The 27600-nt window shown below is 41.2% G+C and overlaps 1 protein-coding gene across 1 annotated transcript in view; it reads left to right on the forward strand.

Moving 5' to 3' along the window:
* The first annotated feature begins 1288 nt into the window (after positions 1 to 1288).
* The window catches only part of Cpd (carboxypeptidase D), a 68849-nt gene continuing 42537 nt past the window's right edge, over positions 1289 to 27600 (forward strand). Inside the window, exons 1-2 of the mRNA XM_052755982.1 lie at positions 1289 to 2126; positions 8186 to 8433. Coding sequence (XP_052611942.1) covers positions 1360 to 2126; positions 8186 to 8433 — 1015 coding nt within the window. The 5' untranslated portion in view covers positions 1289 to 1359. The remainder of the gene's footprint in view (positions 2127 to 8185; positions 8434 to 27600) is intronic.

The raw sequence follows: 27600 nt of genomic DNA on the forward strand, positions 1-27600 counted from the left end.
AGGCTGAATGAGTTTTTCCTCAGGAATGCCTCCGCAGATGTACTGCCGCGTTCATTACAAACTGCATTGAATCTCTAACTAGGCAGAGCTATGCATTGCTTCCCAGCATCCAGTTCTGACACACACTGGTTACTCAATAAATATTTGGTAATCAGTGAATTCCACAGGTCCTATGAAGAGTCAGTTATAGTTCAGAAAAGAGATATTGAAATAGCCAGCACTGAAAGCAGGGAATAGCAATAATAGTAATAATAAACAATGGTTCTCACAGTTATGTGGTTCGATGGGTTAGAATTTCACACTTAGTAACAGGATCGCCAAACTTCATATTTCTTCAAGCTGAAGTGATGAAAGCCTACCTGGAAGGTTAGGTTTTCTGGACTTACCCAAACACTGGATTGGGGGAATTATGCTTGCTGAGCAGTAATTTCTAGAAATGCTAAATCTATCTCTTAAAAACAGCATTCCAAAACTGCAGTTATAGCTGTACAGAGGTGATCTAGATGCTGTTACTCAAAAGAAGTGTGAGAGGAGGGAAGGGTTACTATAAAATGGTATCTCCCCAACGAGGGCTGAGACCAGCACACACAGAAGACCAGTCGCAGTCCAACACTTTTGGGTGTCCAATGAAACAGACCGCATTAACACAGAGGGAGCCTACTACGGTTTTCCATTTCAGAAAGGAGACATCTAGCCACGTGGCAAATCAGAAACAGAATGGATTGCTTTATGAGGTGCTTCAGGTGTCTCATTCTCTTCCATTGCATGCCGGCAGGTGGGCTCAAGCCTAGGCAGGAGGGGGGAAAACGTGCAAAGGAGATGGGACTAAGGAGGCCTTTGATTCTTCAACGCAGATTCTTCCTAACTTACTGATTTTCTCAGGAGTCCTCTGAATTTTTGGAACCGTTTACTTCTTTCGATTATCGACTCTAGAGCGTTAAAGGGTAGCTGAGAAACGCAGCAACAAAGAAGGGGTATAATAAAAGCTCTCAGAGAAAAGGAGGGTAAGAATTTCAGGGGAGAAGCTATAAAGAAGAGACTGAGCGAAAAGGGAAGCCGTAGAGCAGATGTGGAAGAGGAAATAAGGAGGCGGGGAAGACAGAGAAGAGAACCTTAGTGAAAGAAGGGAAAGTGACTAAAGTCCCCGGGGACTGGAGTGGAGAAGGCACGCCCAGAGGGAAATCGACCGCTTTAAGGAAGGCCCCGCCCCCTAGCGTGACGTCCAGACATTCCGGGTCACGATTGGCTGAGGCCGGAGGGCGGGATGGGGTTGCTAGGCGCGGAGGGGATCCGGCGGGCTGCGGCCGCCCGGAGTGCGGAGCCGCTGGAGCGGAGCGGGGTTAGCGGCGCTGCTGGAAGATGGCGAGCGGCCGGCATGAGCGGCCGCCCTGGCGGCTGGGTCGCCTGCAGCTGCTGCCGTCGCCACCGCTGCTGCTGCTGCCGCTGCTGCTGCTGTCGCTGCTGCTGCTCCTGAGGAGTTCGGCCCAGGCCGCGCACATCAAGAAGGCTGAGGCGACCACGACGACCGTCGCCGGCTCCGAGGCGGCCGAGGGCCAGTTCGACCACTACTACCACGAAGCGGCGCTGGGCGAGGCGCTGGAGGCGGCGGCGGCCGCGGGGCCGCCCGGCCTGGCGCGGCTCTTCAGCATCGGCAGCTCGGTGGAGGGCCGGCCGCTGTGGGTGCTGCGCCTCACGGCCGGCCTGGGGCCGCCGCCCACCGCCGCCGCCTCGGGGCTGGACGCCGCAGGACCGCTGCTGCCCGGCCGGCCGCAGGTGAAGCTGGTAGGCAACATGCACGGCGACGAGACGGTGTCGCGCCAGGTGCTGGTCTACCTGGCCCGGGAGCTGGCGTCGGGCTACCGCCGTGGGGACCCGCGCCTGGTCCGCCTGCTCAACACCACCGACGTGTATTTGCTGCCCAGCCTGAACCCTGATGGCTTCGAGCGCTCCCGCGAGGGCGACTGCGGCCTCGGCGACAGCGGCCCGCCCGGGACCAGTGGCCGCTACAACAGCCGAGGCCGCGACCTCAACCGCAGCTTCCCGGACCAGTTCAGCACCGGCAAGCCCCCTTCCCTAGATGAGGTGCCAGAGGTGCGCGCCCTTATCGACTGGATCCGCAAGAACAAGTGAGTGTTTGCCTGACCCTGCTCTCGCACCCACGTGAAGTCTTCAAGGGCAGGAGGCTGTGATCCCGACACCCACTAGGCGCTCAAACAATGCTTGCCAGCCTAAGGGGTGGGGGGCAGTCAGGGTGGAGGGTGACACTCTGTAACTGGAACGAAGGCCGGGCTGCAGTGCATCCTAATCTTGCTCATTGTCAAGAAGCCTGCTCTGGGGCTGTCATTTGTGCAGGGCATAGCCTGAGGGGACAATTTCTGTCATTCCGCCCCTATTTTTGAAGGACCATCGTGTAAGGAGCGCTGGGTAAGATTTTAAGGATTCTTAAGTTAGCACCTTCATTATGAGGCTAAGCTGTCGATGTCATCACTAGAAACACTGTGGCAAGCACTTTCTGTGACTGCATTATATCACTTGATGTTGACCACAACCGGGCAACCTAACCACCACTCACATCCTCTAGACACCGCTCATACTCTTGTTTTGCATACGGGGGGAAATTGAGGGGCAAACTGGTTGTCTAGACTCGGGCAATCTAAGCCTGGTTACTCAGTGCTCCGAAGCCAGGGAGACAGAATGTCGCTCAGAAATAGCAAATGACACCCCCAGCACTTCCTCTGACATTGGACAGAAACCGATTTCCCTGCCTTTCTTTCTGATTCTGCTTAGGGGAGAATGGAATAAGGGGAGACTCCCACAGGTCAGAACTGCTTCATTTCTGATGCCGGTTGTGCACCTTCTTATTGGGGGCAGCACAACTAGTCATTTACATTGACAACATTTAGGCATTGTGTGGGATTTTAAAACTTAAGAACTAGAAGGACCTTCAGTAATTAGTATGTAACAAGATCATATTATATATATAATATATATATATGGATTTTACTCAGTTACAACTTTACAGAAACTCTTCCCCCTGACAAAATGTGCATGAGCTGCAATGGTAAGGACCATCTCTTGTGAGAGAGTTAGCATATGGTCTGAGTCTTTAGAGAGGAAGAGGAAGAGGAAGGAGGAGTGAAGGAAGGTGGTACTTACTCCAGATGGAATCTGAAGTGAAGAACGTGCCTCTTTCTCAAGCATCAGCGTTGCCAGCGTGTTCCCACATCCTGTCTTCAGAAGGCTTTTGAAGGCAGTAGTTACGACCTTTGTGTCTTGAGTTGAAGGGTTTTTTTGGACTGGTGGATGAGGCAAAGGTAAAAATGAACAAAGAAATTTCTCTGTGAGACTTGGGACTCCTTTCTTATGTAGCCCAGGATGGCCATGGACTGGCTGTGTAGCCAGGTATGACTTGAGCTCCCGAGCCTCCTGCGTGGCTGGGATTCCAGGCATGTGCGGCCACTCTTGGTTTACACCTTGTCTGTGGTTGAACTCAAGGCTACGTGCATGCCAGCAAGCATTGCACCAACTGAGCCACGTACTACCCTCCGGAGATCTTTTTTGTAAGAATGCAGTCATATGCTATGAGGTCTAGAAAATCTGTGGACATTATGGTGGTTCCAAATAGTTTCAAATGGTTTAATCATCCACCTTCCACTTTACTAGTGGTTATTAGGTCCCTTGCAGATACTTAACTTGTTTACATGTTCTAGGACGATTTCCTTTCCCTGACCATGTCAGATCTCTGAACATCTATATAAATTTGATTTTGATATAATACTTGCTGTCAGAAGCTATAGTGAGCAGAGCTTTGTATTTTATGTGTTGTTGTTTTGAGACAGGGTCTCACTATGTAGTTTTGGCTGGCCTGAAATTCACAACATAGACCAGGCTGACCTCAGACTCACAGAGCTACTCTTGCCTCTGCTGGAATTAAGGGTGCTTGTCATTGCCAGCTAGGGCTTTTTTGAGAAACTGTGTCTACTGCGCTGTTTCCATTGCTTGGGTTTAACGTGTCCCATCAGAACTCTTGCAGGGATTTTTGTTTTCCGTTGTTCTGCTGTGGCCAACATGCAGAATTTCCTTTGGTATACGTTACCTTAAGGCTATACTGAAAGTCTCAAGCCAAAAATTCACTCTTTGTTAACTCTTCCAAATGAGTAGTAGTATTTAATGATTATGAGTTATGTCATGGTCTTGTTAGGTCATTCATTGAAAGGCGCGTGTGAGGTTTTTAAAGTTCATGGAGTCAATTGGTATTACACAGTCACTTTGCCTGTAGCAGTGGTTTGGATACTCTAGTCACTCCCAAATTTTGTTGTTTTCAGATGTAACTCTAATCAAAAAGGAAAATTCATTCATAGTCTCAGTCTTAAAAATTAACTCAAAATACATATTCATTAATGATTAATCAATAGCAAAGGATGTTGATTAAATAAAATTAAAAACACAATTTGAGATTGATGGATGGGAGGGATATTAAAAGGAAAAACACACAGTCTATATGAGAAAACTACTTTGTTTTTGTTTTTGTTTTGTTTTTGAGACAGGGTTTCACTGTGTAGTCCTGGGTGTCCTGAAAGTCACTGTAGACCATACTGTCTTCAAACTCACAGAGATCCTCCTGCCTCTGCTTCCTGAGTGCTGGGATTAAAGGCCTGTGCCACCACTGCCTGGCAAGATTCATATTTTTAATATCGTATATTTAGTAACTTTAAAAAAATCTTATGATACTGAAGCCAGGCATGAGAAACACTTAGAATGTTAATGGAGGTCTTAAACTATCTTTCAAATCGGATTGGAATTGATACACAAAGCTGCTTTGACAAAGATACTAAAGAGTAGTTTTACAGCTACTGTGAGAGGTATTGCTTTGTTTTGAAACTGGCCCCAGAAGAGTGACATTGTATCTTAAAGCTATGTAATTAGAATTCAGAAAATCAAATTTAATCACTGTCAGAGATTACTAATGTTTCCCTGCTAGTAAAAGTAGTTGAATTGTCAGGTCTTCTTTATGATCTTTCTGAGAAGTGTTGCAAGAAGTGTTGAACAAAATGATCTCTCATTTAGTAGAGTTTTAACTTAAAATATACAAAGTAACACACCCCACTTACACAGAATATTCAGAGCCTTTTTGTTGTTTATCATGTATTCTTAGTGCCTACAATAGTATTCAGCTCATAGTTAATACTTAAAAAAAAAAATCTTGTTGCTAAATGAAGTGCCTGAACCCTTTGATAGTCTTCCCAAAGTAAGTAGAGGGGAAAAAATACCTGAGTTGTTTTAGAAATACAGACAGACAGTAAATAGTTACTACATTAGCCGGGGGCGGGGAAGCTAGGAGAAGGTTGAAAGCTGGAGTGTGACCTTCATTGTTGTTTCTCTGTTATTCTGTCGCTCAAGAAATGGCAGTGGAAGTCGAGCAGAATGAAAATCTGTATGTCAGTTATTCTCTCACCAGGATTCTAGATAGCTCCCAAGAAACGCATGTTTGTTGAGAAGTTAGCATGCAGTAGTTATCCTCAGTGTTTCATGTGTGTTGTCTCGAGTAGTTACAACAATTCTGAGAGGTAGGTAGAATATTCCCATTTTATAGATGAGAGAGAAATTGGGATTTTGAGGCAATGACTCTGATCATATTGCTGTTGAACAGCAGCTCTGGGAGACATTTGCCCAGCTCCAAAGTTTGTACTAATGCCACTACAGCAAACAGTGTACTCTGGTGTCTGGAAGGGAGCTAATAAGAATTGTATTCATTTTAAACTAATTGCCTTTATTTTCAATTGTTGTCTTAATCATTACTGGCTAAGTTCTTTCCTCTGTTATAATTTTCATTGTTCACCTCAGAGATGGTACCGATCATGCCTAAAGTAGCCTTGCTGGTTACAGTATGATAATTTTAGTTTTCTTTCACGCATATAGAGAGAAATATTTAGACCCTCTAAAGGTCCGTTTATTTCAACTACAAGTAAGCAGGTGCAGGAAAATTCTAGTCAAAATGCAAAGAGAAAGAATTTAATCTCTATTTGTAGTAATGGCTTAAACTGTTACATAAGGGAAAGATGTCCAAATAGAATGTATGCCTTTATTTTTAGTTTTCTCCACTAAAGGAGCTCTTGTGATTTTTCTGTATCCATAAATTTGAGCGCATAAGTGGTTCACTTAGACATAGAAATGAGGCTGGGGCTGTAGCTCAGTGTTAGGATGTGTGGCTAATGTGAACATGGAGTCTGATCCCCAGAACCCACTCCCACCCCAAGTAGAAACATTTTTTTTTTTTAAATAGAAGTAGCCTTGTCTGTGTCAGTTTTTTATTCAGTCAGAAGTCTTGTTGTAGCAGGGGTTGGCTCTGCTGTGCTGGATTAGTTTTCTCTGAAGGAGGCTCACTGTATCATGCTGTTCTTTCTTCCTTTCTTTTTTCAGCTTTGAAAATATAATTAGTATTAGAAATTTGTGAAACTGGAGTCATATAAGATACATTGTGTTTTAAATTAGATACCTTATTCTAAAATTTTTCTTTGGGCAGTAAGTATACAAATACAATGTTATTAACTTATCTCCTGTATACAATAAGAATTTATTATATTAGTCACTTTTCCTACGAAACTGACACATTGTGAAACATAAGTTCGAGATTACACTATATGAAACTGTCACTTTCGTAGGTAGGAGGAGAAAAGGTTGAATTCTGGCAAGTTCCTGAAGGTCTAATTAATGAACTTGAAATTCCTTATGTGAGACACTTCCTAAAACATTAGTTAATGCTGTATTATTCAGGAGCATGTTCAATGATGGAAAACCCTGTAAAGTACTGTGCAAAGTGTGTTGTTGGAGGTTTTTGCTCTTTTGGTCTTTTTGGGGGCCTGCCACCCAGCTCCCAAATAAATTGCACACAAAGGCTTATTCTTACTTATCAATGCCCAGCCTTAGCTTGGCTTAGTTTCTGGCTAGCTTTACTTAACTTATTCCGACTACCTTTTGCCTCTGGGATTTTCCCGTTCTCTAACTTCTATAAATCTTACTCTTTCTCCGTGGCTTGCTGTGTGTGTAGCTGGGTAGCTGGGCCCTGGAGTCCTCCTCCTTCTCTGGCTCCTCCTTGATCTTAGATTCCTCCTCCCGGTTTTCTCCTTCTATATATACTCTCTGCCTGCCAGTCCTGCCCATCCTTTCTCCTGCACTGCTATTGGCCAGTTCTGAGGCCAGTACCTCAGAGATGGTACCGATCATGCCTAAGGTAGCCTTGCTGATTACAATATGATAATTTTAGTTTTCTTTCATGCATATAGAGAGAAATGTTTAGACCCTCTAAAGGTCCGTTTATTTCAACTACAAGTAAGCAGGTGCAGGAAAATTCTAGTTAAAATGCAAAGAGAAAGAATTTAATCTCTATTTGTAGTAATGGTTTAAACTGTTACATAAGGGAAAGATGTACAAATAGAATGTATGCCTTTATATTTAGTTTTCTATTAATTTTCTTTTTAATAGAATGTATGCCTTTATTTTTAGTTTTCTATTAATTTTAGTTTTCTATTATTTTAGTTCTTTATTAAACCGTCAGGTGTTTTAGACGGGCACAGTAACACAGCCTCACAGTGTTAAACAAATGCAACATAAACAAAAGTAGCACCCCTTAAAATAATATTCTACTACAAAAGTAGAATGTACTTGAAATGTCAAAGCAGCTTTATTTATTTATTGGTTGCTGGAGATCAAACCCAGGGCTTGCTTATGCATGCTAGGCAAGTACTCAGCCACTAAGCTATATCTTTAGTTCTGAAATTTTAAGTAACTTTTTGTATTTATTTATGGGGGCGGGGATACACATGCCAAATGTGCATGTGGAGGTCAGAAGACAACTTGTGGGACTCAGTTCTCTCCTTCTACTATTGTGGGCCCAGGGGATTAAAAGAAGGTCTCAAGCCTTGGTGGCAGCCACCCACTGAGGTATCTTGCCAGCCCCAAGGTAAGTATTCATTTGTGGAGGATGGAGTCCATGTTAACTACATGCCTAGCATGTGCCAAGGCCCTGGGTTCATCTTCAGGACTGAGTGAATGAATGAATAAATTAAAAAAAGAATGAAGAAAGAAAAAAATGAGTTTATTTATGAAAGATGCTGTGGAATTTTTAAATGCTTGGAATTTTCTGTATCTTTTGAAGGTGATATGTAATTTGATTGTGTTTTCAAAGGTTTGTGCTTTCTGGAAATCTGCATGGTGGCTCAGTGGTAGCAAGCTATCCTTTTGATGATTCTCCCAAGCATACGACCACTGGAATCTATAGCAAAACCTCTGATGATGAAGTCTTCAGATACTTGGCAAAAGCTTATGCTTCTAACCACCCTATAATGAAAACTGGTGAACCCCACTGTCCAGGAGAAGAAGACGAGACTTTCAAAGATGGCATCACAAATGGTGCACATTGGTATGATGTGGAAGGTATGCAAAGCACTGAAAGTGCTCTATTTGCCCTCTGTTGGCTTAGCTTTCTTTTGTATATTCTGAATACAAGACAAAAGTGTGGTATTTCAATTTAAAAAGGTTATTTCTTTGCATTTTTGAAATTTCCAAAACTACAGTAAAATTAAAAGATGAGCACAGAAACATGTGTTCATCCTTCATTTAAATTCATCCATTGTTCTCTTTTGCCATATGCTTTACCTCCCCACCTACATCTACCCACACATGCAATCTTTTGCCAGACCACCCAAAAATAGGCTGCTGATGAAGTATCTCAGTTCCTCAGCACTGTTTTACCAGCACAGACTTTGTCATGCACCATTATCATGACGGAGAAATCACTAGTAACCCAGTACTATCATCCACAGGCTGCCTGCAGCTTGTTCCCCTTCTTGTCCCCAACCATCCTCTGTAGCTCCTTTTTCTCCAAGATCTGCTTAAGGCTCAGCCATTGCATTTGATCTTGTAAAGAGTCCAGGCTGGGATTAGCAAGATGGCCCAGTGCCCAGTGGATAAAGGCTTCTGCCACCAAGCCTAACACCTTGGGTTAGGTCCTTAGGACCCACATAGTAGAAGGAGAAAGCAAACTCCTGAAGGTTATCCCCTGACCTCCACCAAATGCACTGTTGTGTGCATGTATCTACACACACACACAGGAATAAATGTAATTGTAATGAAAAGAAAAAAAAAGTCCCAAGTTGCTGTCCTCTAGAACATTCCAATTTTTAGGTTTGTCACTTTCCATATTATAATTCAACTCCAATTTCCCAGTAAAATCATTATATAGACCATATCACATGTCAGGAGACATAGAAAGTCAAGTTATGTGTCTAAGTTGTTTACAGTGACCACCAGTCTTATCTTTTACATAAAGGTACATTTGCTGTTGTGGGGTGATCATGGAATTCCAGCTTACTTTTTAATATTTTATATAAATCTCAGAAAATTTGCCATTTTGGGTTGTTTTCCATGCATGTGGGTGTGCTTTTTTGTTATTTTTTTGTGGTGCTGGGAATCAAACTCCAGGAGCCCATGCAACCTAGACAAGTACTTCAGTACCGAACTGCTCATCAGCCCAGCCATCCAGCTTCTGTTGTTGTTGGGTTTGAGGCGGTCTCATGTGGCTCAGACTGGACTGGCCTGGAACTCTTTATCATCTTGCCTCCCACCTTCTAAGTACTGAGTTACAAGGTTATACCATGATGTCTGGCCAGTTTTCTAGGTATAAGACTCCAGTGTTAGTAACAATATTCACAGTGTTATGTACAACCATTACTGTCTATTTTCAAAATACTCCATCACTTCAGACACTTTGTAATGACTTGGTAATAATTCCCATTATATTCCCCTTTCTTAGTTGCAGGAAACTGCTAATCTATTTTCTATCTCTGTGAATTTGCCTGTTGTAGATATTTCACGTGACTGAAGTCATAAACTATTTGTACTTGGCATCTAGTGTGCTTCACTTAATGTTCTCAGGGTCCATCCATCCAGCAGCATGTACCAGAACATCATTCCTTTCTATAGTTAAAGAATAGTCTCTCTATAGAATATATGTATGTATGCACAGATATGTAATAGGTTTTGTCTAGTCATTCTCTTAATGGCACTGACTCATTTCTACTTCGCATTGTGAGTAACGCTGTAGTGAACACTATTGTATACATCCTAGTTTTCAATTCTTGGTGTATATGACTAGGAGTAGAATTGCTGGGTCATGTATTAGTTCTTTATTTAGTTTTTAAGGGGACATCAGACTATTTTCCATAGTAGCCATACCATTTATTTTCCTAGCAGAAATATATGAGGGCTCCTATTTTTCATAGAATACTATTTTAAAAGAGTTATAAAGGTCTGGGTAGATGGCTCAGTGGATAAAATGCTTGTGGAACAAATGTGAGGACTGGAGTTCAGATCTCCAGAACCCACAAAAACCTATAAAGGCACCGTGGCCCATCTGTAATCCCAGAGCTCCAGAGACATAGAAGGAGATCCCTCGGGCTAGCAAGGCTAGTTGAATTGGGTTCAACAAGGGACCCTGCCTCATTAAATCATTTGGACAGTGATGAAAGAGGACACCCGATGTCAACCTCTGGTCCCCACACACAAGCATGTACACCCACAGTCATATGTACCAGTATGCATGTCCATCTGCAAACGCATTTACCCACATGGATGTACACCCCCTTCTCTGTCTCTGAAAAAGTTATTAAAGCAAGCTTGAATTGTTTGCCTTTCTTGTAAAAGTCATGAAAGTGGGGCTAGAGAGATGGCTTACCAGGTAAGAGCACTTGCTGCTTGCTCCTCCAGAGGTTCCATTTCTAGTCCCCATGTGGCAGCTCACAACTTTCCACACCCGTCTAACTCCCATTCTGGGGGATGTGTAGTCCTCTTCTGACCTCCATGTGCACCTGATACTCATGGTGTGCAGACATACATGCAGGCAAAATACCTATACTCATGAAAGGTAAATTAAAAAAAATTAAAACTCATGAAAGTAGCTATTATCTTAAAATCTTCAGTATACTTTGAATAGTAAAGCATAGATGTAGAATGTTTGATTAAGAATATGCAGAAGTGGGTCTAGGAAGATGGCTCAGCAAGGGGACTCGAGTTCAAATCCTCAGCACCCACATAAAAGTCCTGCATGGCCATGTGTGCCTGTGACCTAGCCTTGACAGACAGAGGCAGGAAGATCCTGGAAACATAACTGAAAAGGTGATCTTCAGGTTCAGGGAGAGACCCTCTGTGGAGAGCTAGAGAGGAAGGTACTTGACATCCTCCTCAGTCCTCCTCATTCATGTCCATGGGTGTGTACACCCTTTCTTCATACATACAGGGTTGTACATCACACCCGAACATAAGCAATATGCAGAAGAAGCTGGGCATGGTGACACACATGAATCCCAGCACTCAGAAGCCCAAGGCAGCAGGATTACAAGTCTGAGGCTAGCATGAGCTACACAGTCAGACCGTCTAAAAAAATCTTCAAATAGTAAGCAGAAGGGACAGCTGAACCCATGGGAATGTCATTAGAACCCATGGTGAGATGCTTTGGTGTTCTTACCTTCCTACCGGCATGCTCATAAAATGTCCGTGACTTGTCTGTTAACACACCTTTATGTAAGCCTGTCCTGGAACTCACCATGTAGACCAGGCTGACCTCAAACTCTCAGAGATCTACCTGCCTCTGCCTCCCAAGGGCTGGGATCAAAGTTGTGTGCTGCTATCATGCCTGGCTAATTACTTTTTTATTTTGTATATCCATCTGCATGTCCTGAAAATGAGTCATAAGTTTGAGGGCTGAATTTCCTGCCCCCCACCATAGTTTCTATCCATATTTTATGTGTCACAAACATCCAGAAAAAGGCTTGAAATATTTAGAAGGTAAACTTTGCTCTCATTAAAGTTAGACGTGATTTGAAAATCACTGAAACTTTTGATAAGGGGCATACTTTAATGTGCAATCCTTATATTTCAATCTTTAGTAAATATATATATTAAAATCTAACTTTGTGAACTAGTAGTTTTGTGAGTTGGTTAAGTTACTTTATGAATGAGAGATACTATTTAAGACAATGGGATAAAAGATAATTTACCTTATCTTTTTGGGAAAAAATACCCTAAAAGGTTAAAAAATAATTCCTAATTGACCATTGATTGAAAAATATACTAAAACATACTGTTTGATGAATAGCCATCCTGAGTTCAGAGAAAAGAAGTGTACTCTGCTACATAGTCACAGTTTATTTGATTAAACCAGTTATTAATTTTTTCTGTTTCTTCCACATCTGATGAAGCTGAGCTTTGCTGCTGCCATTGTTCATTGTTTTGGGAGCGTTAACTTCACTCTTATTTGAGCTGAACGGTGTGCTATGTTGTTTCTACAGTAGCGAGCTTCTCTTCCTGCCAGAGCAACCGCTCCTTAAAGGGAAAGTTGTGCTGGCTCCAGCAGCTTGAACAGGGCAAAATCACCTTGTTTATCTCATGGAAGACTGCAGTGAGATGTTGTAAACCTGTGGCTGGGCACATTTTCAAAGCCGATGACCTGGAATGATTTTGCTAATATTCCATGTGAGATATATATATATATATATATATATATATATATATATATATATGAATTCCTGCTCAAAGAAGTGTAGATGTCTAGAGCTGAAAATGAATATAATGATCTAGTTCAGTTCTTTTTGCTTTATAGAAATTCAGGAAGTAAGAGATGAAATAACTTACAGTCTAACTATTCAAATGGTTCTGACTACCTGCCATGTTTCATATCCTGCATTATGTGATAGGGACACAGTAAGAACAGGGCAGAAACAGTTGCTACTTGGAAGGCTCAGATAGCAGATAAGTAGTGTGGGAGGGAGTGATTTTTCCACTGCCACCTTTACCTTCCTTGCTAAGGCTGACTCGAATGTCTAGCTGCCCATGTGCAGTTCTTGCTTCTCTCACGTCTTTCAAGCCCACAGGATCCAGTTAGGGAATGGCTGTCCTAATAGCCTGTGAATAGTCACACTCACCTGCCAAAGCCTGGTGATTGTGTCTAGTCAGGAAGTCATTTTTAGACAGCATCGTGCTAAGTTCTATGTGCTGGTGGGGCAGCCGTTCTAGCTCAGCTGGTGAGCTCTGTGTGTGCACGTGTATGAGAGATTAGTTGATCTTGAACATATTAAGGGATTCCTTAACCCTCAATTCCTATGTATAAAATAAAGATAAAACTCTAGAATCTACTTCATAGGAATATGAGGTTTGACCGAGAACTATTTTTAAGCACTCAGCTTTGCATCAGTCACTGAAACTACTTCTCTCTGCCAGAGTTTCCACTTCACCAAGGCAAGACTTCTGTTTTATTTGGCTTTCTATTCCCATGACTTAAAATCATGCCTGGTATATAGAAGACAAACAGTACATCTTTTGTGAATTGTTGAATAAACAAATTCTTGTTATCACAAAAAAAGGTACATGGTTGTTTAAAATATTAGATACATGAACTTTGTACTCAAAATTCATAAAAATATTATTCCTCCCCTGAGAAAATAAGTTTGCTTTATGGTAGGTCACTGTGGTTTTTAAATTTTCACTAATATCTTGTAGTATGAAATGCCTTTAAGTTTTTAAAAATTATGTGTATGCCTATATGTGTATGTACAAGAGTGCTGTTGCCCATGGAGGCCAGAGAGTGTCTAGTCCCCTGAGCTGGTGTTCCTGGTGGTTGTGAGCTGCCTGGCATGGGTGCTGGGAACCAAACTGGGGTCCTTACAAAGAGCAATCTACTGTTAGCCACTGAGTATCTTTCCAGTCCCCTTTTTGGTTGCTTATATGCATTTCATCTGTGGGTATACATGTTAAAAACTTTATTTTAACTTAATGAGACAAGTGGTAGTGGTGCATACCTTTAATCCAAGCACTTGGGAGGTAGAGGCAGGTGGATCTCTGTGAGTTCTAGCCTGGACTAGAGAGTGGGTTCCAGGACAGCCAAGGCTATACAAAGAAACCCTGTCTTGAAAAACAACAACAACAAACAAACAAACAAAAACCCTTTATGAAACAATACTTAAATGTGGGGCTAGAGATATAGCTCAATGTTAGAGCATTTATGTAGCACACAGCAGGACCTTGGTTCTGCTGCAAAAAGACATAACTATCACTGCAGAGAACTGATAACTGATCTACCATTGTAATCTATATGGTGTTATTTCCTCTAGCCTGTTCTATTTCATTTTCTTTTAAAAGTGTAGTAACGTATCTTACAATCCAGTAATGGGCAATGGCCTGCAGTTTGAAACAGCTCTGTTCTTGATCTCTGCTGCCATAGGACCGAATTACTTTCCATTTTTTCTAACAGGAACAAAACACCTTGTAATTTTTATGTGATAACTTCTTTTTCCTTTTTGTCCTGGCATGTTTATTTACTTCACTTATAGTCATTTATAGTGAAGACTGAGCTACAACTTACTGTGGGTTGCTTTCCCTATAATTTGAATGAGTATGGAGACAGGAAATTAGTCAGAAATATAGCCACCAGCCTCATGTGTTCACATGTCTATGAATACTGTTACTAGTTAGGACAGCTGCTGTAATGCTTCATATTTATGAGGTTTTGTTTTGTTTCTTAAGCCGTTGCTAACATGGAGCCGAGCCTTTGCAAACTGGCAATTATGATTTTTTTCTTCCTTTGGAAGAAGGAAACATTCTGTTGATTTATCCAACCTTCTTCCCTCTTTTTATACTTTTGGCAGAGTTATGAAATGTGAGCAGATAGCACATCACATAACCAGAGCAGCCCTGTGTAAGTGTGAGCTCCTTTGATCATGTGGACATCATTCTTCTTCTAAAATGGCCATTACGTTGAGCAGCACTAATGTGCTCTAAATACTGAAGTGCATGTGCTTGAAATAGCTTGCTGCTGTGAAGAGAAGAACACAGAGTTTTGTATTTCGTTAAATAGGGCATATACCAGAAAACTGGGATCGAAAACAAGGAATTAAATAAGCAATGCATAATTGAAAAAAAAAAACACAGTTTTGATACCAATAAAAGATGAATCCTTAGCCAGGCAGTGGTGGTGCACACCCGTAATCCCAGTGCTCAGGAGGCAGAGGCAGAGGCAGGCGGGTCTCTGTGAGTTCAGGGCCAGCCTAGTCTAGAAAGCCAGTTCCAGGACAGCCAAAGCTGTTACAAAGAGAAACCCTGTCGCAAAAAACTATCACCACCACCACCAACAACAACAAAAGATGAGTCCTTAAGGATGGCAGGGGTTTAAACTGTGTTCCAGTAACTGTTAGATCATGAAGACTAGTGGATCTAAAGAGCATAGACAAACCAGTCCAACCTGAAGAGCAGACGTGTGCAGAGAGCCGCCTCGCAGCTTGTTTCCTGACCTCTGTTTACTAATGAGCTACAGTTGTAGGGCTTGGGAAAGCTGTGTCTGGGTCTAGGAAGTGTGACTTTGTTTTCTAAAACTATGTAGTAAACAAACAACACGTGAAGGAAATCTTAAAGGGTTCTTCTGGCTCTGCTGGTTTCATGTTTCAGTAGATCAGGTCTGAACCTACTTCGTCAGCCTACTTATCTATCTCGTCTCCAGCCTTTCCTGTGCACCAGACTCCTTGTCCTTCCTGGGCATAATAAGGACCTTTCCAGGTCACTGTGCCTCTAGAAAGCCTCCCATACAGTAACTCAACTCTCCTGCCTTCCCAGAGCACCCTCTTCTTTCTAAATCACGAATGTAAATCTTGCCCACTCGTGTTGGGCAGGGTGGTACTGCCCATTTCAGAGTTACCTTTGTTTAACATGCAGAAAGGGACAGAGTCTAGAGCAAGGGAGCTTAAGGAGAGTTTTTATTCTTATTTGGAATGTGATCTCTTGATGATAAGGGCTTTATCTACAAGAATACAAGGAAAGGAAAAGGGAATGTGAGAGGTATAAGAAATTGTACGAGAATGAGCCGCGTGGCAGTGGCGCATGCCTTTAATCCCAGCACTCAGGAGGCAGAGGCAGGTGGATCTCTGTGAGTTTGAGGCCAGCCTGGTCTACAGAGCAAGATCCAAGAAAGGTGCAAAGCTACACAGAGAACCCTGCCTCGAGAAAAAAAAAAAAAAAAGAGAAAAGAAAAAGAAAGAAAGAAATTATATGAGAAGAATCAAAAGACTAGCCACTGGTTAAGTGTCAAGGAGAACCCACAGAAAAGATGCCCCCACCCCAACCTTGCTGTGGGAGAAGAGGGGCAGCAGAGGTAGTACTTAGTGATCCAGTCCCACGTGCCGATAGAACTGTTAAGAAACAGCTTCTAGAGCATGGGTGGGAGCAAAATGAAGAGGCTCAGGCTTGTGAGACATGTGAAAGGCACATGTCAGTCCACGATTTTGAAAATTGAATTGATACTGTTTCCAGGCATAATTTAATTGCTTAGAGTCAAAATCCAACTAGAACATGGTTGAACAGATGGGTGATTTTTCACCTCCCGAGTGAAAACATTTGTAGCATTTTATACCTGGAAGTTTTCTTGAAGGAATGCTGACAATTCAAACATTAATTGTGAGTCTCTTCATGTTTCACAAGTACGACTGCTAGTGAGATGTGTCTTATAAAGTGCTTTTAGTCTTACCTCATCGTGTACATTAAAGACCTGGTTGAATTTATCTCCTTTTTCTTTCTCCTCTTTAGTCTGAGTGCTGCCTAATGTAAAAGGAAAGAAAAAGGTGAAACCACATTCAAACAGAACAATTGCTTCTACTTGAGTCATGAGTTTGCTTTTGTGAGCTGTAGTTCACCCTAGTCTACAGTCTGACCTTTAGGCTCAGCACACTTGTGTACTTTGTAACGTGATGATGGGCTCAGGAGAGAGCCAGATATGCTGGTAGGGTTCGTGTCCCAGGTTTTCAGAGCTCATGTTTACGAATTAGATGTTTTCAGTCCATGATCTCTTTTCTGTGTAATTCAGATGATCGGGAATAATTTTAGAAGGATAAATACAATTCAGGGATGTGAGAGAGTGTTGACCAAATGGGAAGCGAGAACAGGCAGGCAGGACTGTGTAATTAGTTTTGTTCTGTAGAATCAAATCATTAGCAAATATATATCTAGTGGGAGCGGTGAGGAAACGGATGTTCACAGGAAGTTACCAGGGCACAAAGAACAAGTTCAGATAGGATTTTAAAGATTTAAAATTGGGGGGATTTTTTTTAAAGGCCAATTTGTACTTTCCACTCTTTTGGTTCCGTGTTTCTCCTTAAACTTTTTAATGAATGTCATGTTTATGAACTTTTTAAAAGTGTCTTGGGGAATGCAGAATTATCATTTATTGTACATAGAGAAATTAACAGAAATCAAAATTGTGGCAATTTCTTACTGCCTTTTGAAATGCTAAGAAGTCTGTCCTTATCTGAAGTTATGCTTTCCCAAGCTTCGGTTTCTGGCTATCAATCATAATCTGAAAGTCTTAAACGGAAAATTTTAGACATAAGCAATTCATAAGCTTTAAATTATGCACTGCTCTACGTAGCACGATGAATCTTACATCATTCTGCTTGTGTCTTGCCTAGGGCATGACTCATCCCTTTGATGAGAATACCCACAGTGTGTATGCTACCTGCCCAATAGTCTTGCTTTTCCCATGACTTTCAAATACTGTAGTGCTCCAGTCAAGCAATGCTCACACAGTAGCTCAGCACTGTCTGGCGTCACATCACCTCCTCACAAGAGAAATGAGTGCATTCCAGTAAGACATGAGGAGACAACACATTCCTATGACTTTCAGTATGGTATATTGTTAGACTTGTTTTATCAGTTGTTAATCTCTTATAGTACCTAACTTAAAATTCAACAGGTACTGTAAAGGAGTAACAACAACTGGTACAATAAAACAAGTACACTCCCCTGGGATGTTCCTTAAGTCTTGGAAGAGGGGGAAAGTTGTTTGTTTTTTTGTTGTTGTTGGGTTTGTTTTTATTGTTGTTGTTGGTTGGTTGGTTTTTCTAGGCAAGGTTTCTCTGTGTAGTCTTGGCCATCCTGGAACTCACTCTGTAGACCAGGTTGAACTCAGCGATCTGCCTGCCTCTCCAAGTGCTGCGATTAAAGGTGGGTGCCACCATGCCCAGCTTGATAGTTGCTGTTTTTAACAGGGACACTTCACTGTATTCTTTCCGTTAGCTTTCTGCTTGAGGTCGAAGAGTAAATAGGTAGTGTCTTGTAAAAAGTTGACTGGATTGAAGTCTCTCTCCTCTTTAAAGCCAGATCTCTGTGCTAAAATCAGTAACAGGGACTTGTTCTGTTATAGAGGTGAATTGAGTATCTTAAAGCGTATGAAGGGGAGTTGTGAGACAAAGAGTAATGGCTATGAGTAGATAATTTGATCAGAACCTTTAGCTACTGTAGCAATTAATAATGGTATTGATAACAATTTGTTGTAGCACTGGACAGATTCTCATAGTTACTTTGGAGGCTGGAGAGATGGCTCAGTAGTTAAGAGGACTGGCTTCTCTTCCAGAGGACCTGGGTTTGGTTCCCAACACCCACATGGCAGCTCACAAGTCCCTGTGACTTCAGTTCCAGGGCATTGAACACCCTCCTCTGCCCTCTGTGGGCATTTGCATGCATGTGATGTACATACAGATGAGCAGACACTCATATATCACATAAATTTTTTTTTTTTTTTTTTTTTTTTTTTTTTTTTTTTTTTTTTTTTTTTGGTTTTTCGAGACAGGGTTTCTCTGTGTAGCTTTGCGCCTTTCCTGGAACTCACTTGGTAGCCCAGGCTGGCCTCGAACTCACAGAGATCCGCCTGGCTCTGCCTCCCGAGTGCTGGGATTAAAGGCGTGCGCCACCACCGCCCGGCCTATCACATAAATTTTTAAAAATTTAAGTTTCAAAAATAAATAGTTGAAAATCAATGCAATAAGGGCCTGGGTAGATGGCTCAGAGGTTAAGAGCACTGGCTGCTCTTCCAGAAGATCCGAGTTTCATTCCCAGCAGCCACATGGTGGCTCATACCACCTGTCTATAACTCCAGTTCCAGGGTATCTGACCCCCTCTTCCCTCTGTGGGTTTGATCATCAGTGCCACAAAAATCCATAAATTATAAACTGTTGCTTATTTTTTTTTTCAGTTCAGTGTGAACAAGTTGAAGATCATTGGCTTAGATAGCTCCCTAAGACATTAATTGATCACAGAAGCTTGCTTATTTACAACTATTAATAAGACAAATAGCAGATTCCTTCTACTATTGTTAAGGTGTTTTATTGCCTTGAGGTATGCTTATAGCTGAATATTACTCCCCAAATTAAATTTTTCTTTGCCTGTGGAAGATGTTATTGTGAAGTCTGACATTTCTCCTTTATGTTGAGCCAAATTACATACTAGGCTAAAAAAATAAGTAAATGTCTCAACTGAATTTGGCAGTGGCTGCTGTGGCAATGTCAGATGAGTTTACACATCAGTGGTTGCTTCCTGTTATAGTGAAGGCTAGCTTTGTGTGGGTCAGTACTGTGTTGACAAAAGAAATTACGTTTCTCACAATTACTTATGAGATCTTTGACATTTAGTATCAGAAAAACAAATGTTAAATTTAATATAGATGTCAACTGATGCCTACTTGTGGTAACTGACAAAAAATTCTTAAATTATTCATGTCAGACAGTATCTCCATTTGTTTCTAGATAATTTTAGAAGAAATTTCTAAATTATGAATTGAAGCTGGTGACAAAAGACTTTTTGATTTTCTAAAGGTAGGATAGCTTTTGTGTTGTTTTGCCTTGTGAAATAAGTTTATTTTCAGTTCTTTTAACTGATAAGTCATGAGTTTAAGAAAAATGTAGATTAAAGTACGTAACCCAATCCATGGTAGTTCATTTGTTCTTAAAGGAAATGTGCTTTACTTTTATGAGATTTTTATCAAGAAAAAGAACTTTTTTAGACTTCTTACTGGTTTCTACACTTCCATCATGGCCAGAGAACATCCTGGGCAGGATTTCACTTCCTTAATCCTGTGTTTGTTTCATGACCAGGATGTGGTGTATCTGATGACTGCTTATACGTGTTTGAAAAGCATGTGTGCTCTGCTGCTGTTGGGTGGGGACAGTGTAACGAGCCTTTAGACCTGGTGAGTCCCCAGTGCTGTGGATTCTCTGTCCTCTGCTGCCCCTGCCCCTTGCTTGTGCTGATGACTGAGAGAATGCCAGTTTGCAAATGTAACTATACATTTGTGCATTTCTCTTCCTAGGTTTCTCAGGTCTTCTTTCCTGGATTTTAAATACGTGTACAGTTAGGGCTATATTGTCTTAGTGAAGTGGCCCCTTTATCATTATATAATCTTATTCCTCACAGTTTTTATTTCTCTGAGTTAATATATCAGGCTTCATTTTTTTGTTCTTATTTCTTTTGTTTTCTTTCTCCCCTGTCTCCCTCCCTTCCTCCCTTTTTCTTTCCCCCTCCCCTTCTTTCTCCTCCTCCTTCTGCTCATCCCTGTGGTGCTAGGAATTTATCCTAAGACCGTGCACATGCTAATCAAGCACTCTACTAGTTACCTAATACCCCAAGCCCTTCATCTCTTTTTAAATGTGTCTACTTGGTATCTTTTTTCCAGGTTTTTGTTGTTGTTGTTGTTTTTACTTTTAACTTATCTATACTGTATATATGAAGTAATCTGATCTCCAACACTAAATGTTAATTCATTTTGACAAAGTTATGGGTTATATCAACTAAAAAAAATTGTCAAAATGAATGAACCTAGGTTATGGGTTGCCAGGTGTTACTGTTGCTTTTATTCTATTTTGTTTGTAACATTTACATTGAATGTATAATGACTGGTAGGTTTGGATTTAAATTGTAATTAATTTTCCTGTTATGCCTCTGGTTTGGGGAGCTTGGGGTAAAGCTATATTTTGAGATAGAATATTTTTATGTAGCTCAGGCTGGCTTTAAAGTTATGATCCTCCTGCCTCAGCCTCCTGATTGCTGAGAAAGCAAACTAGTTTTTTGTGTGTATGTCTACTGGGAACTGAACCCAGGGCCTTATGCCTGCTAGGCCTAACCCTTGGTGTTTAAAGACAGGGTCTCACTAGATGTCCCTGGCCTTCTGAGTGCTGGGATTACAGTGTGTGCCACTCCACCTGGCTAAAAATAGTTTATATAGTCACCCAGATAGTTACAGCCACTGCTTTTCATTTGTTCTCTAAATCTGGGCGTTATTTCTCTTTTATCTGAGGAACTTTCTGGTTAATTTATGTTAAGGTCAGTTTGGTTGTAGTAGATTCTCTGCTTCTCTCTTATTGGTTATCGGTTCTATCTTTCTTCCTGGAGGATATTTTTTATTGGCTATAAAACCCCAGGTTATGGGTTGCCAGGTGTTATTGGTGGTTTTGTTGGTTTTTTTTTAGCACTTTAAAATGTTTGCCTCATGCCACCTGGCCTCTGTAGTTTCTTTTGAGAAAGCCACAGTCATTTAAACCATCTTTCCTGAACATTCCAGAATTCTCCCTGCATTGTTGCTGTCTGTCTGCTTTCAGGGATTATTTTATTTGTGTTTGGTTTTTAGAAGTTTAGGAATAGATTTTTATTTTTTAACCTTTGTCAAGTTTGTGAAGTGTTTGGCCATTGTTCCTTCAATTTCCTTTCTCTCAGCTGATCCTCCAGCAGCAACAGTGCTTAAGCCCCTTACCATTGTCCATAAAATGCCCTCCCTCCTTCCTTCCTTCTCTCCCTTCTTTCCTTCTTCCCACTCTTGTTTATTTTTATGGTAAAATTGTTGTTTGCTTGTTCTAGCAGGAAATGACCTAATTAGATTCAACTGTAAGTTCTGACCTGCCTTAGGTGGAGTGTGACCCCAGTCTCAGTTCAGTTTTTAAAGGCTGTGTGGTGCTGTCGAGATCTGTCCTCTGTATCGCTCAAGCCTGTCTTGGAAATGTGCTGTTTCAGGTCAGACATGCACTTCCGGAGTGTAGTGCAGGAGCCAGGACTTGACAGATAACCTTAGGAGACCCCTTTGTGAACATCCTCATATTTGCAACATTTTCAAGTCTGGCTTCCCAATATTGATGATAAAAATGTAAATGAAAGATGTCCCTTCATGGGAAAGGATATGCAATATTATCAATCATCAGAGAAATATAAATTAAAACCACAGTGAGATACCACTATATATCTACACATTTCCTAGAATGCTATTTACATCTATACATCCACACTATACATATATATATACCTAAGCCATTTAAAATTGGCCAGTTACTTAAGAACTTACCTAGGTAATACATAGCAGCTCACCCATTGCTGGTGAGATTGTGAAAAAGGTACAGCCACTTTGGAAAACAGACTTTTTACATCATTAAACATAAAGTTACTTTATGATTTGTTCATGCCATTTGAGGATATTTACTCAGAGGCATGAGAACCCTTACACTATAAGATCTATGTGTAACTTTTTTTATAAAAGATTTATTTATTTATTTTACATATATGAGTGCTGTATCTGCATATATGCCTACTCACCAGAAGAGGGCATCAGATCCCATTATAGATGGCTGTGAGCCACCATGTGGTTGCTGGGCATTGAACTCAGGACCTCTGGAAGAGTAGCTGGTGCTCTTAACCGCTGAGCTATCTCTCCAGCACCCACTTTTTTTCTTTTCTTTTCTCTTTTTTTCTTTTTAACAATCATATACACCAAAAAAAAAATCAAAGTTGGAATATTCATTCGTCACATGGAGACTGGATAGGCACATTGCACTATATCCACATAATTATAATTTTTATTTTTAGAGATACTTTATAGGTTTTAGGTAACTAAATCTATCATTCTTTAATGATTTCACATTTTGATATCATAATTAGAAAGGCTTTCTTCTGAGAATATAGAAGTATTCATATTGGCTTCTACTTTTGATTATGACTTAATTTTTACATTAAATGCTATATAGATTAAGACATTTGATATGTTACATAGTAAAACTTTCATGCTTTCTGGGTAAATATCTTCAAACATATGAGAGAAAACATGTGGCTTATTTCTTTCTGAAATTGTGTGACCTTGCTTAATATAATATTTAATATTTGCAAATTAAATTGGAAAAATTTTATATCTTTATACAAGTCTCCTAATATTCTTAAGATCTTCTATGTCCCTCGGTAAATTTTATGATACTGATATTTGTCATACATTTTATTATATTTAATCCTACAACTTTTGCTATTATCCTTTTTTCTGATTATGGTAAAGATGCTTTCTGTTTATGTATTTTTGGTGTGATGTTGGTGTTTGAACCCAGTGCCTATGCTTCATATTCTTCTAACACTAAGTACCTTCATTAACCCCCAGTAGTATGTTGTCTGTTGTGTTTATCAAGATAAGGTCTGACTCCATAGATCTGGAATTCAGAGATCCGCCTGCCTCTGCCTCCTAAGTGCTGGGATTAAAGGTGTGTGCCACCACACTCAGCCGGAAAATATTGTTGTCCTTTTTTATTTCCACTATCACTTTACATGGTTTTATGTCTAACTTAAATATAGTTTGGCAAAGGAAAATTTGGGGCATGCATGTCAAGATTTTGATTGTCTCTATTTCACTAGGTTCTGCACTGTGAAGCTAATATTAAAGTTATGCTTAGGTATACTGTTTACTGAAGTCTCTTCTTGGATCTAAAGGACCTACAGACAAGAATCTGACCGTTAGTTTTGTGTCGTTCATAGAACTATTTGTTAAATAATATTAAAAATGTGTGATCTTTAGGACTAGAGACTACTAAGATGTACTTTTAAAGCTTTTATTTATTTTTAATCTTTTATTTATTTTTGGTATTTTGAGACAGGATTTCTCTGTGTAGCCTTGGCTGTCCTGGAACTTGCTCTATAGACCAGGCTGTCCTGGAACTCGCTCTGTAGACCAGGCTGTCTTCGAACTCACAGAAATCTGCCTGCCTCTGCTTCCCAAGTGCTGGAATTAAAGGTGTGCGTGCGCCACCCCCGCCCGACTGTTACTTTTATTTTTTTAAGGATTTCATTTAACTTCATTTTATGTATGTGAGTGTTTTACCTGCCTGGATGTAAGTGCACCCCTGTGTGTGCAGTGCCTGTGGAAGGCAGAAGGGGTTGTCAGACCCTTTGGAACTGGAGTTACAGCCCAGTGAGCTGGGAACTGAACCTAGGTCCACTGAAAGAGCAATGAGTGCTCCTCTTAACCAAAAGTCATCTCTCTAGCTCCCAGATCTCATTGTTAAAAGACTTCTGCCCTCTCCTGCTCACTACCCTGAGGATGTATTTGGATGTGCCAGTGCTTAGAACTGGCTGCTTACAGTCCTATAAAAGTTAATATGAAAACCAGATTACATAACACTTTGTAATATATAAACTTGATCCTCCTTTCTTTAGTTAGTATCTCAAAAACTGCTACTGAACTAAAAATAAACACCAGATAAAAGAATGCTAGGACTCAAGCTTGATCGCTTTCAGTGCTGTTACAGTCTGTTTCACTGCCCTCTGGCGTAATTAAAGTGGGTTGGGGCTGGAGATATGGCACAGCTGTTGAGAGCAGTGGCTGCTCTTCCAGAGGACCAGGGTTCAGTTCCCAGCACCCACATGGTGGCTCACAACCATCTCAGAGGGATCTGATGCCCTCTGCTGGCCTAAAGGGATCTATGCAGATAGAGCACTTATACATAAATATTTTTTAAAAAGTGTGGTTTGGCCATATTTATAATAAAGTAGTTACTAAATTTCACCTATGCAAAAGACAAATTCATATTAATATTGTTCTCACATTGTTATTTTTGTATTCTCTGTTTTACTTCTTCAACAAGGCCAGCATTTGGCTAGTAGTATTTTTTAAATTTATTTTTATAACAATCTAGTTTAATCTCTTATACATAGTTGCCATTGTATTGTCATCAGTAATGCTAAATGAAATAAGCCAGTCATAAGGATGTAGCTGAAATCAAAAATCTTAGAAAATAGAATGGTAGCTGCCAAGAGCCTAGGAGAGCAGAAAAAGGAGAGTTGTCTGCTGGGCTCAAGGTCTCAGTTTTGTAAGATGAAGTTCTAGAGATCTGTCACACAGCGACACAGATATTGTTATTCTCTGATTGATTGCTATTACAAGATATCCAAGGCTTAACTAGGAAAAGTGGCTTATTTAGCTTATGTTTTTGGAGACTCTGATGGATAATCTTAATTATAATCTGCTTGGATTGAGAAACAGCTAGTTATTATGAATAAGACCAAGATGATAACTTTTCAGTAGTTTCTATTGTACTTGAGATAAAATTCTAAACTCATTATCCTCAGTATCAAAGCCCTGTGGGATCCGATATTGCTAACATTGCTCAGCCTCATTTTGAACCATTTCTCTTTTGTCAGTATAGAACCACGGCAGCCATTTTTCCCTTTCCCTAAAGTGACAAGTCTCTTCTCTGTGGCTTATACCCAGCTGGTTCTATCTTGTTTTCCTATTTTGGCTCAGTAGTGTGTGTTAGTTTTCTTGTTGATGTGATGAAGTACTAGACAGAAGCAACTTAAAGGAAGGATTTCTTTGGACTCTGTCATGCACTCCATGATGGCAGAGAAGGCATGGGCTAGTCACACTGTCTGCAGTCAGGAAACAGTGAGAGGTGAATGCTACTGCTCGTATTCAGGGTGGGTCTTACCCACCTCAGTTAATCAATCCTCCCTGGAAAGCCCCTCACAGACATGCCCAAAGGGTGTCTACCACGTGATTCCAAACGAAGATCCTCCTCACAACAGTGTTTTCCTGATAACCCAGCATCCACTGTCACCAGCCTCTGGCTGTCACATATAGTGAGAAGTCCACTGAGTCTGCTTAAAGGGCAAAGGAATTTATTAAGGGAGAAAAACTCACTATACAAAACAAAATTGTTGCAGGTTCTGTAACGCTGTTCCAGCCGCCTATCTCAGTCCCACATCCAAACCATGAGGGAGTAAAAAGAGGATGCCCATGTGCATCTCAGGTCTTAAGGGTTGCCATGAGGCCACACCTCAGAGGCTGTACTTCAAGGTCATAGGCAGGTAAAGCAGTTACCTGCTGCATCTCTAGGGGTGGTACTTCAAGGTCATAGACAGAACAGCTACCCACATCATACTTGAACTCTGTACACCACTCCTCACTATTTGATACTTTTCATATTTGTCTAAGAATGTAAGTTATCTTGGTGTAGACCTTGTCTTTTCATAACTGTATTACCCTGTACTTAGAACAAGGCCTGCCATGAATGAGTTAGCTTCCTAGTCTTCAATGACTATGTCTTTTTTTTTTTTTTTTTTTGGTTTTTCAAGAGAGGGTTTCTCCATGTAGTTTTGATGCCTGGCCTGGAACTCACTCTGTAGACCAGGCCTTGAACTCACAGAGATCCACCTGGCTCTGCCTCCCAAGGGCTGGGATCAAAGGCGTGTGCCACCACCGCCTGGCCTCAATGACTATGTCTTACTTAGGGTTTCTGTTGCTGTGAAGAGATACCATAACCACAGCAACTCTTATAAACGAAGACATTTAATTGAGAGGGCTCACTTTCAGTTCAGAGGCTCAGTCTATTATCATCATGGCAGGGAGTATGTTGGCATGTAGGCAGACATGGTGCTGGAGAAGTAGCTGAGAGTCCTAATCTTGCAGGCAACAGGAAGTGGTCTAAGAAACTGGGCAGTATCTTTAGCATATACGAGACCACAAAGCCTGCCTCCCCAGTGACACACTTCCTCCAACAAGACCACGCCCACTCCAACAAGGCCACACCTCCTAATAGTGCCACTCACCTTCGGGGGCCATTTTCTTTCAGACCACCACAGATCATTTCTTGAGAAAGTTGTACTCCATTACTAAAGCCTGAAATTTGAATTTTAAAATGCTTTCCTGGATGTTTGTATCTAAGCGCTCTGCCGATACTTCAAACTCAGGTTTAGCCTGCTCTAAACCTGTTGTCACACCCCTCCAACCACTCTGCCAAGCTCTGTCTGTAGTTCAGCTGTCAGGCCTGAGGTCCTTTCTGATTCTCTTCTCTCCATCACCTCCCACTATTCAGCAGACCCTGTCAGTATTTCATCTTACATCCTTCCCATCCAGTTGCCACCACCTTTAGGTCAAATCACGTTTGACTGTTCCTCTTCCCCGTCCTCTTGTCTGGTGTTTCTTCTCCTCTTTTTCTCTCCCTATTCCTCTTTTCTGGACCATCGGACCTTCCATTTCTGATGCCACTTTTCTGTTCAAAACAAGCAAAACAGTCTTGCAGTGCAGCCTCTATTCCCCAGGCCCTTTAGACCTGCTCTCTCTCCAGCCCAATCTCTCACAGGATTCCCGTGTTCCTGCTCATCTTGTAGCTTACAGTCACCAGTTACTGCTTAACCAACATACGCCAGACCCTACCCCGAAGTTTATAATTCCACTTTCACTGATTCCTCTGATTCCGCAAGATGCCTTTTCTGACTCAGTTACCCATCTTTCTCTGAGACCTAACTAGAAAATCTGCAGCAACAAAATACCTCCCAAGAAGCTTTTTAGGTCTCTCCTCAATCCTAAAATTGAAACTACCAGCATAGGCCCATAATCTCTCCATTGCTGTTTTTTTTTTTTAATTATGGCAAAATATATATAATATAAAAATAACCACTTTTGTAGGCAGATGTTTCCCTGTCCCGACTGCCTGCTCC

This window comes from Peromyscus californicus, unplaced genomic scaffold, assembly GCF_007827085.1.
Source record: "Peromyscus californicus insignis strain IS unplaced genomic scaffold, ASM782708v3 Scaffold_3__1_contigs__length_106647218, whole genome shotgun sequence".
In the NCBI taxonomy this organism is placed as follows: domain Eukaryota; kingdom Metazoa; phylum Chordata; class Mammalia; order Rodentia; family Cricetidae; genus Peromyscus; species Peromyscus californicus.